We start from the raw sequence: 20,110 nt of genomic DNA, 5'->3' as shown, positions 1-20,110 counted from the left end.
GCACCTGTAGTCCCAGCTACTTGGGAGGCTGAGGTGGGAAGATTGCTTGAGCCCAGGAGGTCAAGGCTGCAGTGAGCCATGATCACACCGCTATACTCCAGCCTAGGTGACAGAGTAAGGCATTGCCTCCAAAAAGAAAAAACATACACACACACACACACACACTATATATATATATACACACACACACACACACACACACAAAATGGGGTAAAATTTCCTTATAAAAGTTATAATATAAATATATTTTATGTCATATAGTATAGACTAAGAGCTTCGGCTCAGGAGTAGCACAATGTTGGGCCATCCATGGCCAATGCAGCTATTCATGGATGTTTTCTGGGTCCAGGCTCTTTCTGTATTTCCGCTATATATATATATATATATATATAAAGAGAGAGAGGGTTAAGTGAGATAATGTAAGTAAAGTGCTTATATAATGCCTAGCACTAGTTAGTGCTCAATAAACATCAGTTGTTAGTATGTATAGGCAGCCTTGGATTCAACGTGATACAAGTCTGTAATTTAGAGTACCTGGAAAGGTGAAAAACTGTATATTCTTCAGCCAATAACAAGTATATATCTTTTTTATTGGGGAGGCTTTTGATAGAAGCAGACCAGACTGTTTGATGCTACTCTCTCTTGCAAGGCTCTGGAATACTGGTAGATAGAGACCCTGTTTGACAGCAGATGTCCTAGAAACCAGACAGTGAAGAGGAAGGCTGGCATCCTATTGCACCAGGGAGGAACCCACCAGTACTCTCCTCAAGAAGAGACCCATTCCATCTTTGCATGGAGGCATGCCAAGGAGTTCCTAGGCCAGAATTTGATTAGGAAGCAATTTTGAGGACAAAGCTTGGTCAAGTCTAATACATTTCTATCACTGAATGTAGTCAAGCTGATGCAGGGAAGGCTCAATTCTAAGTGTTCTGTCCCCTTGTCAGACCATGGATATAATGTTGTATCCTGACTTTTGGGTTACAAAATACAATAACTGTATATGGAAATAACATTTTGAAATACAAATTAAAAATATATATTATTTATATATCCAATATTATCTCATGGCTATGTGGAGGTGATTTAATACTTTTTTGAGTCATTTTGGGAAATATTGAGATACATATCACTCATATTAGGAGAAGTGCATTGGCAATTAGAGGGGAAAGAAAGAAAGGTATCACAAAAATAACTTGGACTAAATATCATCTAGGAAATGAAATGCAGTCTAGTATGGTGATGAGGAGGAAGAAGAGGGTGATGACATCAGCACCTACCATGTGCCAGACACTGTTTTAAGTGCTTTCCATACCATATGTCATCAATTATAAATATGTGATTTTCCCCATATTTTTAACATCAATAGCTCACTACTTGGAGTGGTCGTTTTGTGTCCAGCACTAACACTTCATCCTCACATCACATCTGTGAGGTAGATGCTATTATTATTCTCATTCCAAAGATGAGGAAACTGAGGCTTAGCAAGATAGCGACATGGCTAGTAATTTGGAAGCTGGGATTAGCATACACATTTGTGCTGCTCGTGAGCCAAAGCTCTTAGTCTATACTATGTGACATAAAATATATTTATATTTTAACTTTTATAAGGAAATTTTACCCCATCGTGTGTGTGTGTGTGTGTGTGTGTGTGTGTGTGTGTGTATGAATTGGAGATTTATTTATAAGTTGAGCATTGCTCTGCTGAAGACGGTCTAGATGAAATGACCCAGGTTCCCTTCTAGCTATTTAATTTTAAAAAATTAGTATCTAATATCTACATCCTTAAAAAGAGGGAAAAGGCAGGGTGTAGTGGCTCATGCCTGTACTCCCAGCACTTTGGGAGGCTGAGGCAGAAGGATCAACTGAGCCCAGAAGTTCAAGACCAGCCTGGGCAACAAAGCAAGACCCTGTCCCCACTTTTTAAAAAAGGAGAGGGGAGGTGAGGAAAGAAAGCAATACAACGAGTCATTCCCTGTGCTAGGCTAGGTCCTAATTTGTTAGTGCTAAGAGGAAAAGGATCTGACCCAGAATTACCAAATTCTTAGACTCTTGGCTCAGCTGGTTTCCAACAAAGCAATCAGTTGGGCCCAGTTCCACATTACCCGGTTTATCTCAAGCATTGGAGCATGTCTTTCTTTCCACTGTCCCCAAACCTGCTCTTCCTCACTCTTCTGTTCTTTTGAATTCTTTGTTCCAATTGCCCTCAGCCTGTCCAGGGGTTTTTCTGGCATCTCGAGCTTTTTACCAGAGAAGATCACCTTGAGCCCTCAAAGATATAGCACGGAGCATGAGTCATGTTCTTGCTCACAGGGTTTTTGTTATTTGTTGATGGCCTGGATGGCATCGTCTTTCTTCACAGCTTTTATTTTAAGACATTTAGAAAGCAATCTCAGGCTCTTTCTTGGCAGGTGGTATAGAGGAAATGTACCTGATAGCAATAATGTAAGCATACCCTGATCATGACCCTATATGGCAGATACACCTGAATGAGTGTTTCAAGCTATAGAATCTGGGAGTGGCCAACCCTGAGATTTGCTCCTTGTCTATGAAGAATATCTAAGCCCCTGTCTCATCCTGTGGAACATAGGCCATGCAGGGGATTGAGGCCCTGAGTTTTGGGTTATATGAAGGTTGCCAAGTGGAGGTTGTTAAGGGGAGGGTGTTAAGTGAAAATACTATGTACACTGGATGTTTGCAAGCCATTGCAATTTTCCTGTCCAGCCCACTGCCACTGGACTGCAGGAAGGTGGATACGTTGTCCAGCCCACCGCCACTGGGCTCTCTCTGCTGTTTGTGAGCCCCTAATAAAACCCCATGTCTCATGTCCTGGCTCAGGGTCTCTTCTTTGGCCTCTTAAACATGGAAGCTTCTTTGTTGAGGTTAATAAGGGTTCAGCACAACACGGGGGCAAAATAGGAGTTTAGGAGGAACAGGTGGAGTATCTTCAATAAATTATCTTTTGTGAATGTTGTAAATACAAGTGTGAAGTTGTAAATTTCCTACTAATAGCCAATATTAGAGAACAAATAAAGTGCATGGAACAGAATATCCAAGTGATTTTTCATATCTGAAAACACCTCAGGAAAACTTTATTGAATATTAAATTTAAAATATAGATTCTACAGTATGATACCAGAAGGTTTAATTTTAAAAAAGGAAACTGTACCAGAATGTTCTGAGAGCTGCGATTATGGAACTGTGATTTGCAACCCTTGTATGATTATTCATCACAGAGAAAATTGAGATTTGACCTCATCCTCCTTATTCTCTACTTTGATCAACACCAAATCTACCTTCACTTCAATTCCAAGCACTAGGTCCATAGGGTTTCCCCCGTTTCCCTCAAGGATTAGCACTTGAATCTTAAAAATGATCAAGTATAAAAGGGGAGGATGAGCACCTATATTTATAGCATACCTATTCTGTGCCAGGCAATTCATGTTTTACATATGCCGGTTACCTCATTTAATCTTTAATACCGCCCCTTAAACACTACCTGTATAAAGCTGTTCTTGTGTTGCTATAAAGAAATACCTGAGACTGGGTAACTTTTAAAGAATAGAGGTTCAGTTGGTTCATGGTTCTGCAAGCTGTACAAGCATGTTGCTGGCATATGCTCCACTTCTGGGGAGGCCTCAGGGAGCTTTTACTTATGGCAGAAGATGAAGCAGGAGCAGCAGTGATTGCGGGAGGTGCCACACTTTTAAACAACCAGCTCTTGTGAGAACTCACTCACTAGCTCAAGGACAGCACCAGGCCATGAGGAATCCACTCCCATGACCCAAACACCTCCCACCAGGCCCACCTCCCAGCTTGGGGATTAAATTTCAACATGAGATTTGATGGGGACATATATTCAAACTATATGACTACTCCATCTTCCTTTTGACAGAGGAGGAAATTTAGGCTTAAAATCATTAAGTAATTCCCCCCAAATCACACAACCAATTAGTGGTAGAGCAGGGATTTGAACCAAAGTCTGTCCAACCCCAAAGCCTGCATTATGTTCTCTCTATTAGTGGTTCCACACCCCAGCTTCAGATTAGAATCACCTGTGAAGATTTTAATACAATGCTGACACCTTGACTTTCACCCCAAAGCAATTAAGTCAGAATCTCTGAGATTGTGTGTGGCTTAACTATTGCTTTAAAAATCCCCAGATTATTCTAATGTGCAGCTATGGTTGAAAAATCTCTATTCTAAACTTAATGTTAAATGTCAAAGTTGGAGAATGAACACATTATTATGGATCTAATACTTACGTATGACTAATGTGTGACAACCCAATTGTTTATGATAAAAATTACCCTGACACATACCAAAAGAGCTTTACTTCCCATTGTATTTGCTGCTGCTAGAAATGTAATCAACATTGTTCTCTCCAACTTGAATTCCGAGTAGGAACTGAGCACAAAGACTCAAACCATTTTCTCCAGGTTACCTCCTTAGTAAATGGAGAAATTGGCAGGTGAATAAGGGAATTTTCAGTCTTTGTGTGTTTCCCAGGGCTCCTCTTGAAACTGGAGTGGGTTAGAAATTGTTTTCCAATGAAGAATATCTTCAGCACTTTGTTTCAACACCTATAGTTCTGAAGGACTTCATAAAAGGTAAGAAAATTATGCTCCAGCTTGTAACTAAAATTTGCTGAGAAGGAAAAAAGAGCTAACAAATTCTACCACCTTTGGATGCATACAGTTGGAAGCTGATTGCAGGAAGACATTGCTTATGGCAGGAAGACATTGAAGTTTCTCACGTTATCTTCCTTTCTCAGGATCTTCTAAGGGTGTGAGGATACAGGCGTCAAAGACCCCGTGCTGAGACAGCTCCATAACAACATGCAGATATTTGGCAATGAGGATTCAGAAGAGGACTTGCTGTGGAGAAGGGAGAAAAGAGGTGGGAAGACTCTGTGAATGAATAGAGAACACTCTGCAAGCATCCCAGTTCCTTTGGTTGCCCTGCAGTCTGCAGGTACCAGGAAAAATCAAAAGCCGCCTGGAAGGGCTTTCTGTCTGTATGGAGTCAAGGCAGTGTCTTCAAATCTATGCTTTCTAAAACAAAGAAATAACCTTGATGAAACAAATTTTCCCCAGAGGAAGGGGAGAGCCCACAGTGAGCTGGTAAAGAAGATGCCTGGAGCAGGCGGCATCCTCAAATGGAAGGTAATTGCCCTCAAATCACTTAACTAGGATGACCTACTTTGCTTTCCTGTATAGCCAGGTCTGTTATCAGACCCTTATCCTGGGAGGCATCGTGTCAGAGCCTGGGGCAAGAAAGGGCTGCTATCCAGGAATGCAGGTGAAATTATAGCTATTAGCCCTGTCTTAGAGTGTGAGGAAAATGTGCCCCCCTACCCCTGGCTAAGTTTGGGTTCCCATGTCATAAACTGCCTCCCTCTCTGATAGCTCTGCATAAACATCCCAGGAACTCAAAGTAACATTTGATTTCCCAAAGAGAACATTTGCATTTGTAACTGTCAGAAATAGGAGAGATCATCAAAGCTAAATGAATTGGGCTATAAACAGTTTGAAATATGTCCTTAAATTTTAAAAAACATATTTTTTGTTTGTTTTGGGGAGAGAGGATCATTTAGACTCAACAACAAAACAGAAAACTGTGAGTGCCATTTTGAGACAAGACCTACCTGGTCCTTCCCCCTCATACTTTCTGCTACCCCGTGACCTCCCTCTCTCCTTCCAGTCACAGATTATCCACTTGGTTTTGGAGTTTTAAATGTGTGGTCCTGAGAGGGAGAGGAGAGCAAGAGAATCTCAAGATAGATTTGGAAGATTGGGGTAAGACAGTGAGGGTACTAGAAGTGCTTTCCCAAGTGAGTCCCCAGAAGGGAGGGAAAATATCCATGGAGAAGGGGCAGTGTGGTTGGTCCTGGCTAAAGGGCCTGAACAGCAGAGGCTATTGCAGCCCTGCATAGCACAGGGAAATGGAATAACTTCATAGGCCCCCAAACTGCATGGAAGCAGATAGGGTCTTAGAAGCACGGGGTTGCTTTCCTGGACCCAGTGTGGCTTGGAAGCCACAAAATGTTTCCTGTGCACCTACAAGAGTGTAAGAAAACCACTGGATAGGAAAGGACCTTGCAGACTGGAATGAGTCATCATGCAGACCAAAGTCTACCTCAGTGGATGGCAGTGTGGATGGATAGGGACAGATGTCTGGATACTGTCTCTCGTGTGCACTCCCACCCCAGCCTTTTGGTATTCCTGGTACAAAGATATAACTCTTAGGAAGAGCAGAAACCCTAAATAGGCTGAGATTAAGTTTCTTTCACCTGGAAGAATGAAGACTATGGTAGATTTTGAGTTATAAAACTCAAATTTTTGCATTTCTTGAACACCTAAGTCTATGGACTGATATTAGCACCAGCTGCAGAAATAAGCACAGTTCTCGCCACTTTTCAATTTGAATGCAGAAGGAGCCTTGTCTGGCCATAGCTCTGCCCTCTACAGTGGAAAACATAACTTTAGTGGAATTTAGAGATCTTTGAGTAAAGACAGAAGAATAGCAAAGTCTGTTATTTACCACCTCACTTTTTTTGTACAAATATTTGAAAGCATTTTCGCATTATACAATACAATTTGTTTCTATCTATTTTGTGGCAAACACATCTGTTAGAGGAATTATTGCATTTTTTCCCCCTAGAAAGCTGTCTCCTTAATCTTTCCACAAAGTCTTGAGAATGTTAGCTTCTTTTTCTACATTCTTGGAAATCACAGCGTGGTGTTCCTCCTGACGGCACTCCCACCTTCATCATTCTGTGCTTACAGTTTCACCACATTCCATTGTTCTAATGAGGTGACTGAGTGGAAGCTGAGGTTAGCAGATAAAACATAGAACAGGAGCAGCCCTTGGCTCCTTTCCCTTGGAGGGTGCTTCAAAAGAGGTGAAGTTTTCAAAGATAGAACTTCAGGGAGAGGGTTTTGTGTTCCGGCTTCAAAGTGGCAATTCTTTCCTGAGTTGTCACCTGGACTATCTTACCATATTTCCTGGTTGAATGATTCCTCTAAATCTTATCTTAGCCTGGCCAAATATCCCTGGTCCCTTTGATATCTAAGTCTTCTGGCCAAGAAGCAAATTCCTGTAGTTCCAAATCAGTAGCTCAAGTTCCTGGGACAGACTACCCGCAGGCCCTCAAGTTGCTGTCTGGTTGTCGTCTAAAAAGTTGATGTCACAGGCCAGTTGATATCAAAGAGTCCTGGGTTTAAAAACTGACTCAGGACTTCTAATTGTAAGGCCTTACACAAGTTATGTGACAATTCTTAATCTAAGTTTCCTCAGCTGTAAAGTGGGGATTATAGCAATATCCCACAATACCTCTGACAATGAAATAATGTGTATATATTGCTTGGCACCGGATATGGTTTGGATCTGTATCCCCACCCAAATCTCATGTTGAAATGTAATCTGTTATGTTGGAGGTGGGACCTGGTGGGAGGTGATTGAATCATGGGGGTGGTTTCTAATGGTTTATCACCGTCTCCCTAGAGCTGTTCTCATGATAGAGTTCTCGTGAGATCTGGTTGTCTAAAAGTGTGTGGCACCTCCCCACCCCACTTTTCCTCCTGCTCCAGCAATGTTCAATGTGCCTGCTTCCTGTTCACCTTCTGCCATGATTGTAAGTTTCCTGAGGCCTCCCCTGCCATGCCTCCTGTACAGCCTGTGGAACTATGAGCCAATTAAACCTCTTTTCTTTATAAATTGCCCAGCCTCAGGTATTCTTTATAGCAGTACAAGAGCTAATACAGCACCTAATAGGCATTCAACAAATAGTAATTCCCTGCTCCTTCTGCCTAAGCAGACATGCATGGGTTTGTGTATCTAAACTGTAGGACTTTACAAAGACTAAAATGGAATTTTTTGAGGCATTTCACTATAATCAATAAAATAAAGTATTTGTAATCATGTTTATTTATCTGCTGATTTCCTGTTATGTATTTATCACATTATATTTTAGCTGTCTGATTATGTTATGAGATCATTCAAGGTTGGAACTCTGTCTAAAATTCTCTATAAATCTCCAGGACTTAAAAAAACACTCAGTGAATGCTTGATAAGTGAACAAATGAATTAATAGATTCCTAATTAGGCATTTAGATGATGGATTTTGCTAATGCCCTTGTCCCATAAGTACTTTAATAAATAATTGTTGAGGACATAGAATGCTCAACATAATGTGTCCTATGATGCTAAGGTCCTTACAATAAAGTGGAGGATCCTAATCACTTACTAGACAAGCACAGGAACTTCTATAACATGAATAGATTGGTACCATAAACTATATATAGAGAGATGGGGCATTTAGCAGAGGGAGAGATTACATTTGGTTGAGGGATTAAGAAAAGTTTCATTGCAGAATGAGGTAGCAATGGAACTGAACCTCAGAAGGTGAATGAGTGTGACAACAGTGACGAGAGGGATGCTCCAGTGGACATTTTTGCCTAAGGCACAGTGTGATGGGTGTCCAGAGGGCTGCCAGTAGCCTGGTGTGTAGCACAAAGTATGTGCAAGTTGGTTAAAGCTGCAGACAGAGGGAGGGTTTTGAAAAACAGCCAGACTGAGAAATTGGGTAAGTCCGGCAATGAGAGTTACTAAAAATTTAGAGCAAGGAAGTTTCAGTTTTAATTAACATTTATGGAGTGCCTTCATTTTACAGATTAGGCAAATGAAGTTCAGACAAGTTAAATGATTTGCCCAAAGTCAGACGGATTGAAAGTGACAGAGCTAGAATTCTACTGGAGTCTCTTGACTCCAAGATCAATACTCCCAGCACACCACAGCCACTCCTCTCGCTGTGCAGCAGGATAGGCTGAACTGCAGCGAGGGTGACTGAAGGTAGGGATCCCAGCTGAGAGGAATGAGAGATGTTTCCTTTACATTCAGGCACTGAATCACTGCCACAAGCAAAGCAACCTCGAACATAAGACGATCTCCCGTCTTCCCAATGAGAGGATCCAAAAAGATCTGATCTGAATATAGAAACTGACTGGAAGTGATGGAAGGAGCCAGATTTTGAAGTAAATATGGAGGAAGCCAGTCTTAGTAAAGTCTAAATCTTAACAGGTACAAAAATACAGTTAGAGAAAAGGCATAGGTCCTGATATTTGATAGTACAGTAGGGATATTATATTTAACAATAATTTATTGTGTATTTCAGAATAGCTGGAAGAGAAGAATTGTAATGTTCCCAACACAAAGAAAAGATCAATGTTTGAGGTGAAGGATATTCCAATGACCCTGATTTGATCATTAGACATTGAAGACAGGCATCAAAATAGCACTGGCGTTCCCAAAATATGTACAACTATTATATATAAATAAAAATTTTAAAATTTAAAAAGCATTAATGATGAAGGCAGCAAGTGCTATAATCAGATTTGCATTTTAAAAAGATAATTTTGTCATCAGTGTGGAGCCTGGATTAGAGGCAAAGTGGGAGATAAAGAACGCAGTAGACTTCTATAGAAATCCAGGGGTTTTGGTGGCCTGTGCTAAGGTGGTGGTTGTGAGACATGAGAGGAAAAGACAGGTATAAAAGGCATTTGGGAAGTGTGGGAGAAAAGATTCCATCAGAGAGGGAGAAAGGAAGGTCAAGGGTGACTCCAGAGTTTCTGTTTTGAGCAATTTTGTGTATAGTGGGTCATTGAATGTCAGATGCAAGGCATGTTGATGAGGACAAATTTATAGAACTAAGAAACTGGAGTGGTATCAGGAAGGGAGAGATAAAGGGGAGAGAAAAGATGTGATAGCAACATAAACAGAAGAGTCAGGAGGAGTGGCTGAGTTCAGGGAGATGCTGAGCTCAGTTTGAGGCACTTTATTCTCTCCTGCCCCTCTTCCTCCAGCTGAGATTTCAGCTTTGTCTTGAGAGTTAATCGTGTGCCACCATCAAAAATATTGTCTTTCTTGCTCTGATTATTCCAGGAGGAGCAAGAAAACATGGTAATTACCACTTTGTAATTTCCTCTCCGTAAAAGCTAAGTCTTCTTCCAAATGAACACAATATTTCATTGACATAGAAAAGAATGAAAACAATCTTCTCTTGAAAACAAGAATAAACAAAGCACTCACAGCAATCAATCACTTCCAGGTTGCCAAAGGAGAAAATGGTTAGGTAATCACTGGCCTAGGAATAGGGTGATCAACCCTCCTTGGCTGCCTGGAACTTCCATGGTTTTAGCACTGCAAGTCCTGCACCTTGGAATCCCTCAGTGGTATTAGATTTGGATTCTAATCCTGATTCTATTGCTGATTCACTGTGAAAACAGATACGTCTATTCTGAGCATAGTTCCCTCATCTACAGAATGAGGGGAAAGGGCTTCTTTATATTCTCTCCCGTGTTGAGCTCTTGCAGTCCCACGAATCATGTATTGCCAATGACTGCTGAGAGACCACCTGCTCTCATCCCTAAGCTACAGACTTGAATTTCCAACTGCCTACTCGACATCTCCACCCAAATGCCCAATAAACATTAAACACTTTCATGCCCAAACAGAATTCTTTTTTGTTTGTTTTTTGAGATAGGGTCTCACTCTGTCACCTAAGTTGGAGTGCAGTGTCATGATCATGGCTCACTGCAGCCTCAAATTCCTGGGCTCAGGTGATCCTCCTACCTCAGCCTCTCAAGTAGCTGGGACTATAGGTGCATGCCACCACACCCAGCTAATTTTTCCTTTTCTGTTTTTTGTAGAGACAGGGTTTCACCATGTTGCCCAGGCTGGTCTCGAGGCATCTGCCTCGGCCTCCCAAAGTGTTGGGATTATAGGCATGAGCCACTGTGCCTAGGCCCAAAGAGAACTGTTGATTTTCTCTCCCAAACCTATTCTTCCCCATACCTTCTATTTCCCACAAAATGACATCAACCAAATATCTAGGAATCCTCTTTGATTTTCTCATCTGCTCTCTGTACCAATTCCAGGCCAAAACAGCAAGTTCTGTCAGTTCAACCTCTAAAATGTATCCCAAATCCATCTACTTCTGCTAACAGTAGTCAGAGGGATCCTTTAAAAATAAAAACTTGGCCGGGCGCCGTGGCTCACGCCTGTAATCCCAGCACTTTGGGAGGCCAAGGTGGGAGGATCACCTGAGGCTGGGCATTCAAGACCAGCCTGGCCAACATGGAGAAACCCTGTCTCTACTAAAAATACAAAATTAGCCGGGTGTGGTGTCGCATGCCTGTAATCCCAGCTACTCAGGAGGCTGAGGCAGGAGAATTGCTTGAACCCAGGAGGCGGAGGTTGTGGAGAGCCGAGATCACGCCATTGCACTCCAGCCTGGGCAACAAGACCAGAACTCTGTCTCAAAAATAAATAAATAAAAATAAAATAAATAAATAAATAAATAAAAACTCTAACTCCCATTCTTTGTCTTTCGAAGATCTCAAATAAAAAACTGTTTTAGAAGCATCTCTTGTTTAAAGGGATTTAATTTAACTTTCTTTGCCCACTCAATTGATGTATTTGAATATACATATTTACTTGAGTCTTTCCTGGATCTACAGGGAGTGTTGCTGGCCTTGTCACACTGCTGGGTATGAGTATTATGTCTGCCTGGAGAACAACATTGTATATTTGATGCTAACTTTTAGGCAGTTTATCTGTACAAAGGAAAGATGTGAAAGCCCCAAATTCACTGCCCTACAACTCCTAACAAATCACATCTTTACATCCAAAATCATGTCCCACTTGCCGATTACCAGTTTGGGGAAAACTACCCGCCAAAGAGTCTGCAAATGAAAGATGTCAAGTTTAAAGGGACATCATAAAGTTCCTAGAGCCCAAACCAACTAAAGAGATTTCTTCCTCTACATTATCTGGAGTCAGTGCTTCTTCCCAGAACCAACAAGTACATGCTCCTTAGGATGGTTTCTTGAAGATATTACTTTCCTCACCCCAGGGATGTCTAAGGTCCATTTTGTGTTAGACAAGAAGTGCTTATCTTGAAAACAGGTTCATTTTGTGGTGGATGAGAACAAAGTACTTAAATAAAGGGCCAGCCTTCTGGTACATTTACCCTTGAGAGCTGAATTTTCTATGCCAGGCTTGCTCATGTCCTGAAAATTTCAGGGCTGAATCACAGTTCAACAATAATAACCTTGTGTTTACCTTCCTATGCTAGAGACTGTGCTAAGTGCTTTATCAATATATCCTTACTAAATCCTCCCGATATCATGAGATATTTTGAGCCTCATTTTCTAAATGGGCAAAAGGGAACATGGGGAACTGAAATGACTTGCCAAGGTTACAAACCTAGTAGGTGGTGTAGCTGGCATTCAACCCAGGAAGTCTGACTTAAGGCTGCCTTATGGAATTTTTGAGACATGAATTCCATCTGTGATCTGCTGAGCCAGTGATTCTCAAACCTGGCTGTACATCAGGACCATCTGGGGAATTTTTAAACATCTTGATTCTAGGTTGTACCCCAGACCAGTTAAGCCAGAATCTCTAGGGGGTGGGACCCAGGCAGCAATAGTTTTTAAACCTCCTCAGGTGATTCCAATGTGCAGCCATATTGCCAGTCAGTGTGCTATACAATCATAATTCTTTCCACCTGTTATTTTTTAATTTTATTATTTTTTTTTGAGGTGGAGTCTCACTGTCTTGCCCAGGCTGGAGTGTAGTGATGCGATCTCGGCTCACTGCAACCTCTGCCTCCCAGGTTCAAGCAATTCTCCTGTCTCAGCCTCCTGAGTAGCTGGGACTACAGGCGCACACCACCATGCCTGGCTAATTTTTGTATTTTTAATAGAGACAGGGTTTCATCATATTGGTCAGGCTGGTCTTGAACTCCTGACCTCAGGTGATCCATCCACCTCGGCTTCCCAAAGTGCTGGGATTACAGGTGTGAGCCACTGTACCTGGCCTCCACCTGTTATTTTTTAAAACTAGAAAATAATTATATTTGTTGCTTTCCACAGGCAATAGTTAAGAGGCCAATGAGTACAAGACATTGTATACCTCCTATATTTGCATTTCCTTTCTCTTTGGAGACCCAGCTAGCTCAGGCCTTCACTTTCCTATTCAAGAAGGAAGAGGAAAAAGTGATTACTATGGTACCTAGATAATGCTTAGATTTGTAATATGTTTTAGAAAAAAAAACAAATTTATTAGTATTACCTTCAAATGAATTTTAATATTGTGGCACAACTGGAAAGACTGCTACTGCTTTATTACTGTTAAGAAAAAAAAGAAACAAAGCTGAAATTTTGCATAATTGTGTCTAGGGTGCTATAATTGATCCTAGAGAGGCACTGACAACTTGGAAGTGCCAAGATGTGATGCTATACAAAGGGCTGTGAAGTTACTTGCATAGTGACAAAAAGGAAATGAATATTTATGGAGCACTTACTCATGGTTTAACAGACAGAACATGGGTTTTCATAGACAGGCAGACATGGGTTCAAATCCCAACTCTGCAATTTGCTAGCTGTGTTTGTTTTGGTTTTGTTTGTTTTTATTTTTTAAGACAGAGTCTCACTCTGTTGCCCAGGCTGATGAGCAGTTGCGCCATCTCAGCTCACCACAACTTCCGACTCCCGGGTTCAAGCGATTCTTGTGCCTCAGCCTCCCGAGTAGCTGAGATTACAGCCATGTGCCACCACGCCTGGCTAATTTTTGTATTTTTAGTAAAGACAGGGGTTTCACCATGTTGTCCAGGCTGGTCTTGAACTCCTGACATCAGGTGATCTGCCCTCCTGGGCCTCCCAAAGTGCTGGGATTACAGGCGTGAGCCACCATGCCTGGTCGGCCTTGGGCCTTTAAGTCTCCATTTCCTCATCTGTAAAGCGGGGGCTGAGAAGCCTTACCTGGCAGGACTGTATGATTGATGAGATAGTGTGCGAAGCATCTAGTATAGTATCTGACGCATGGCGATAATTATAATCAGGTGGCAGACACCATGTTATCCACATTTGTTATCTCCCTTTATCTTCACAATACACCCTCAAAAAGATGGTATTATTTTCACTGATGGAGGTGAGCCCTGAGAGACTCCACAATTTGCCCCAAGGCACAGAGCCATGAAACATCCAGTTAGGATTGGTCTTCTGTACCTGAAGCCTGTGAAGGCTGGCTGCCATACCTTGCTTCACAGGCCATCCCGTAGCTGATGTATTTATTAGAACAGAGGGAGGGAGTCTCTGGATAATGGAATCAAATTTAAAAGGCAAACAAATTTTCAGCTATCTTCCAAGCACATGACAATGTTATGAAAAAGTCTATTTGGCTCAGAAAGGGCACTATCATTTACCCCTTTTCCTTTTAAGGTGGAGCTCTACCTGGAGAACACCCATCTAAGAAACTGAAATTGCAAAGCTCCCTCTGGCTTAAGTACTCCTAGCCTTAGCTCTATGCTGAGCTAAAAAAACAAAACAAAACAAAACAAAACAAAACAAAACAAAAACCTGGGCGAGCCATTGTCTAATCACATCAGATGCACATTCCCAAGAGAATTAAGCATAATTTTTTTCTGCTGCTGGTTTTTATGGTCTCCCGTGGGAGACCATAACAATTCAAATTGTGAGACATTTTGAAGTAATTTAAGAAGAATCAAATATTGCTGAAATAATTTGGGAGCTCACTGCAAGGGAACTTGGGAAATACAGCCAAGCTGGGTTCCTAGGAAGGAAGAGAATGGGCTTTAGAGAATAGGTACAAAATCCCTGCCACACAGGCCATCCAAGGGGAGGTGTGCAATGGTCATTTGGAAATATGGCATAGGAGCTTGGGATAGAGTGGAAATAGCATCTAAATTGTTGAGGCCATGGGATCAGATGAACTTGTTAAGGAAAACTGGGTAGAGTCTGAAGAGGAAAGGTTGAAAAGGGAACCTTGAGGAATACCAGAAATTAAGGGACAGGCAGAGGAAGAGGAATCGGCAAAGGAGACTGACAAAGAGTAGAATCAGAAAGAAGGGGGTGACCAAAAGCAGGGTAGCATTTCCAAATGCAAAAGTTGACAAAACTTTGAGGAAACCCATCCTAGGGCTGCCCTAAGAAAATACCACAGAACAGTGGGCTTTAAAAATGAAAATTTATTTTAACAGATGCAGAGAGGTCCAGCAGGATGAGGACTTAGATGGTGTCATTGACTTTGGCAATTAGAGTATTCGTGACCCTAGAGTGTAGTTTCAGTTGGAGTAGTGGAATCAGAAGTGAGATGGTAGAGGCCTGAGAAGGAAATGCAAAGTGATGAAGTGGAGCTATGGAGCAGAGGGCTCACTGACAATGGAAGACTTTTCTGGCATCCCAAGCAACTACTGATTATGAAATCTCAATTAGTCAGTAAATCTGTACTGGGCACCACATTTCCTGAAGCGCCATCTTAACAATTTTTAGTTGAGTCAGCTATTGCAAATATCTTTCTTCATCAGGGAGAGTGACAGGCTCACTGTGTGGTGCTCTTAAGTGTGTATGCATTTTCCTTCTCGTCCCAGCTCCCACTACTCACAATGCCCTACAGCATCCCTTTATATCACCTGCCTGTACCCTGAAAGCATGTAGTTTGTGACTTCTGTTAAGATATCTCTTGGGGCTCCTTTCCAAGTAACTTCTTATATCTGGGATAAATCAGAGATTCCCTCTGTAGCAAAACAGAACACTTATTTACTTATTTATTGGTCTTAACATCTTTTATTGTGGTACAATGTACATAAACAGAACATTTATAGACCAGTGGCAGTGGGATGTATATCTCATGCTAGGGAGGAAGTGGAGGACTATCTACTGGTGGAAACCAAGTTGTGGAAAAGATGATGTTTGACTATGATAATAAAAAAGAAAGACAAGAGAAATGATGCTGTTTATATAGAAGCCTGCAACTACAACAATGACTCTACCCTGGAGATTGATCAAGGAAGCATCCAGTAAAGGAATGCATTATTAAACCAGCTACATGCTGGGTAGCTGGAACTTAATACACCTGGGAAAACTCTAGGAGCTTGCGTAAAATACGTATCTCAGCATTACCCCACCCAAGGTTGAAGGAGCTCTCATCAGTCATTGACTGATTGACAGGTGCTGGGATGAGGATAGGAATGAATAAGCATCAATAGCGCCAATGCCCTGGCAACTCCTGCCATGGGAGTGGTGAGATAAAGACTTCAGGCCACAGACAGCAGGTGCCTCAGTTAGAAGTCAGCATGGATGCAGTAAAGGGGTTGAAGGGAAGGTAGAGCCAGTGGTGTCTGCTGTAGTCCTGTGCTCTTTTGTCCTCTGCCATTCTGATTCCTTTGAATCAAGTTCTACAAGTCTGAGTCCTGTCCCACAAATATCTGCCTCATAAAAACGTGCAGATATTTTTCTAGGGTACTGTATTAGATTGCTAGGGTTGCCATAACAAAATATTGCAGACCGGTGGGCTTGAAAAACAAAAATTTATTTTCTCATAGTCCTAGAGGCTAGAAGTCTGAGGCAAGGTTGGTTTCTTCTGAAGCCTCTCTCCTCGGTTTGTAGGTGATCATTTTCTCTTTTGTCTTCATATGGTCTTCCCTCTGTGTGTGCCTGTCCTAATCTCCTAATCTTATAAGAACACCGGTCATATTGAATTATGACCCATCCAAATGACCTTATTTTACCTTACTTACCTCTTGAAAGACACTATTTACAAATACAGTCAGTCACATTCTCAGGTATTGGGGGTTAGGACTTCAACATATGAATTTGAATTTGGCGGGGACACAGTTCAGCCCTTGACAGGTATATATTTAAAAATGGAATTGTTTGGCCAAATAATATACACATTTTAAATTTGAATAAGTTGGCTAAGTTGACATTGAAGAGTGGCAGAATATGCTTTTCCAGAATATGCCATTTTGGCATAAGGGTTATTTTGAGCTAAAAGCACTTTTAAAAAGTGGGTGCAAACAGAACTTTTTTTTTTTTTGAGACAAAGTCTCACTCTGTCACCCAGGCTGGAGGGCAGTGGCACGACCTTGGCTCACTGCAGCCTTGATCTCCTGGGCTCAAGTGATACACCTGCCTCAGCCTCTCAAGTAGCTGGGAATACAGGTGCATACCACCATGCCTGGCTAATTTTCTTTCTTTCTTTTTTTTTTTTTTGTAGAGATGGGGTCTTGCTATGTTGCCCAAGCTGTTCTTAAATTCCTGGCATCAAGTGATCCTCCTGCCTCAGCCTCCCAAAGTACTGGGATTACAGGTATGAGCCAATGTGCTCAGTTCTTCAAGCAGAACTTTCTGACTTCTCTTTTTTTCCTGAAAGCATATAAAACTCCCATGTAAAAGATGCCCTCTCTGTACCAGGAGGAAAGAAATATCTTTATCACCAGAGACAGAGACAATTCTCTGTAAACAATCGAATTTTGTTAAAACAACTCTTATCTTTCTGTAGCTTTCCTGTATATTTTAATTACTTTTTCACAATTGCCTCACTTTGTCCAACATAGTAGGAAAGCATTGAGATTTTGCAACTTCTTTGGGCCGTCGTTTCTTTATAAAGTCTCTCAACTCACATAAAACTTAAAATTAAGTAAATCTGTATGTTCCTCTCCTGCTAGTCTGTTTTGTGTCAATCTAATTCTCAGGCCCTGCCGGGGTTCCTATGAAGGTAGAGGTAAAGCTTTGTCTGCCCTACACCATCCAACATAGTATCACTAATTCCATTTCAACCAGCAGCGTCTGACATTACTTCTTTCCCACACCCTTCCCAACACTGATATTATCACATTTTAAAAACTTTGCTAATCAGATAGGTTAAAAAGTGGCATCTCTTTTTTTTAAACCCAAATTTGCCTAATTACTGATGACACTGAGGATCTTTTTGTATTTTTCTTGGCCATTCACCTTTCCTCCTGCCTGTTCATGTTATTCTCTCTTGGTCATTTGTCTTTTGCTTATGAAATTCTCATTTTTTAAATGTATATCACTATACTAACTCTTTGATACATGGGCTGTAGATATCTTCTAATAGACTGTTATTCATCTTTATGTGAATGTTTATCATACAGAGGTTTTAAATTTCAATGTGGTTACCTGCGCCCTGGATCTGTTCTCTTCTCACTTCCTCAAGGACTTTTTACTCCGTGGATAATGCCCCTACCCTTCCAGCTTCAACCTCACCCTAAGGAATCCTTGCAATTGTTGAGAAACATACTCTAGTATGTCCCACGTTTTACAACTTCTTCTTGACCCATCTCTTTCTCCAATTGCTGGCCTTTTTTTGCTTTGTTTCATAGCAACATTTCTCAAAAGACAGTTTTTTTTCATTCCCTCCACTTCCTCACCACCCCTCCCGTCATCATCCTCTGTAGTCTGGCTCTATGACCACCTCTCTGCTGGAATTGTTCTTGTTACGATCACCAGTCACCTTCATGGTGCTAGTTGGAGTCACATCTCTGTTCTCACATGATTTAACCTTTTGGCAGCATTCACCGTGATTGACCATTTCTCCCTTCATGAAACATTTTTTTTTAAATGTTGGCTTCAGTAAATGAGCTCCCTGTTTTCTTCCTAACTGCCTCAGCACTTCTCAGTACCCTCTGCTGACTCTTCCTCCACCACCAACTCCCTGAATGTTGGGGTGTCTCCCGGCACAGCCCTAGACTTTCCTCAGTAGCTTCTCATCAGGTGAACTAACTCCTGTGCCATTAAATATCTTCCATGTGTTGATGACCCCCAAATGCACAGCTCTACCCTTGACCAATTCCTTGAACTTTAGACTCGTACATCCAATTCCCTACTGGACACCTCCCCTTGGTTATTTCATACTTAATGGGTCCAAAATGGTTCTTTTTGATTTTCACTGCCTCCCCAAAAAAACTTTTCCCACCCTGTTTTGCCCTATCTTGCCAAAAACCCTGTTGCTCAAACCAAAAAACTTAGGAATCACCCCGATTTCTCCCTTGACTTCACTTTCTACACCCAGTCCATCAGCAAGTCCCAATGTTTCCATTTCCAAAATGTTCTCAGCATCCACCTATTTTCATCCGTCTTTGTAACCATTACCCTATTCCTTGCACTGACATCTCTTCCCAGGACTATAGCTGTAGCCTCCTAAACGGTCTCCTGCTTTGCTTCCTGCTTCCATCCAGCTCATTCTCCTATTAACATTGTTTTCAGCATTTATCCCCATCTTAAGTTACTGTAATGACTTATTTCTTTATGTCGTTATTTTCTGTTTCCTCTACTATTTTGCCATCTCCGTGAGGGTAGGGACCAGATCTGTTGTATCTCTCACCACATCCCAACTTCTGGCACATTGAAGAGTCTCAGTAAATACATTTGGATTAAATAAATGAGCAAGTGAATGCATGATTTTAAATATTAGGTAATATTCATAATTTGCTCAGAAAATTCTCCTGAGATTGGCCACTTCCCAGACTGGTGAAACAGGAGAAAAGGACCTTGTATATCTCAATGACTCCTGAAAAGAGTGTAAAAACAACATGTTTGGGAACATACAGTGGAGCAGGAGTTACAAGCTCAAATGTCTCTGGGTTCTGGCAGGTAACAGAAATGGGGAGGTTACCATGTGTAAGCCACAATGAGTGGTTGCGACCATCACAATCTGGAGACCCTCCCAGCTCCAGCTAATGCAGACTCATCAGCCCCAGCCAGATGTGGCCAAGCAGCCAAGGCCCCAAGGGTGAGTGATCTTCCAATTTTTTGAAAGATGGAAGTATATGCATACAAATTAGAATTAGTTTTGTTCAATTTCTCAGACTTGAAAAGAAAAAGAATCAGTTTTGGCTGTGAGTAATCATTTGAAACAGCACCTTAAATGAAGTAAAGTATATTTCTTTCCCACAAAAAGAGGTTTGTGGTATATAGTCCAAGACTCATGAAACTGTATGGAATTAGGGACCCATGCTTCTTCTAACTTGTTGCTCATCTTGGCATGGCTTTCATTCTCGAAGTTGCTTTATGGCCCAATGGACTGAGGTAGCTCCAGCCATTACCTCCTCATTCTGCACACCAGGAAGCAAAAGGGGAAAGAAAGAGCCTGACTTCCTGGAAGCTTCTATGCCTCACTTTTATTTCATTTCATTGTCTAGAACTTAATCATGCTGCAACTTCTAGCTGCAAGGGAGGCTGGAAAGTGTAATGTTTGTTCTAAGTGGACATGTGCTCAACTAAGAAAG

The 20,110-nt window shown here is 41.5% G+C and overlaps 1 protein-coding gene and 1 long non-coding RNA gene across 11 annotated transcripts in view; one reads left to right on the top strand and one right to left on the bottom strand.

Annotated features, from left to right (window-relative positions):
- Nucleotides 1–20,110, bottom strand: part of BAALC (BAALC binder of MAP3K1 and KLF4) — a 141,129-nt gene that overhangs the window by 30,411 nt on the left and 90,608 nt on the right. For 3 of the 7 annotated variants that reach the window (XR_008626461.2, XR_010112826.1, XR_010112825.1), the window contains exon 3: nt 4,320–4,874. The exons of 1 other annotated variant lie outside the window; for it this stretch is intronic. Coding sequence is in view for 1 of the 6 variants with exons in the window: in XM_034966458.3 (XP_034822349.1) it covers nt 4,860–4,874 (15 nt within the window). In the remaining 5 variants the exon portion in view is untranslated. Of the gene's footprint in view, nt 1–3,048; nt 4,875–20,110 lie in introns of those variants that run through there. 3 more of the 7 variants (XR_010112824.1, XR_010112827.1, XM_034966458.3) reach the window with 2 other exon arrangements.
- Nucleotides 1–20,110, top strand: part of LOC129398636 (uncharacterized) — a 96,626-nt gene that overhangs the window by 67,231 nt on the left and 9,285 nt on the right. For 3 of the 4 annotated variants that reach the window (XR_008626466.3, XR_008626464.3, XR_010112828.1), the window contains 2 exons: nt 4,772–5,162; nt 19,476–19,705. This is a non-coding gene — a long non-coding RNA (uncharacterized LOC129398636). Of the gene's footprint in view, nt 1–4,771; nt 5,163–19,475; nt 19,706–20,110 lie in introns of those variants that run through there. The other variant, XR_008626465.2, reaches the window with a different exon arrangement.

The sequence above is a fragment of the Pan paniscus genome, chromosome 7 (genome assembly GCF_029289425.2).
Source record: "Pan paniscus chromosome 7, NHGRI_mPanPan1-v2.0_pri, whole genome shotgun sequence".
Lineage (NCBI taxonomy): Eukaryota > Metazoa > Chordata > Mammalia > Primates > Hominidae > Pan > Pan paniscus.
The sequence above is the reverse complement of the archived record's forward strand: the minus strand, read 5'-3'. Positions and strand labels throughout refer to the sequence as shown.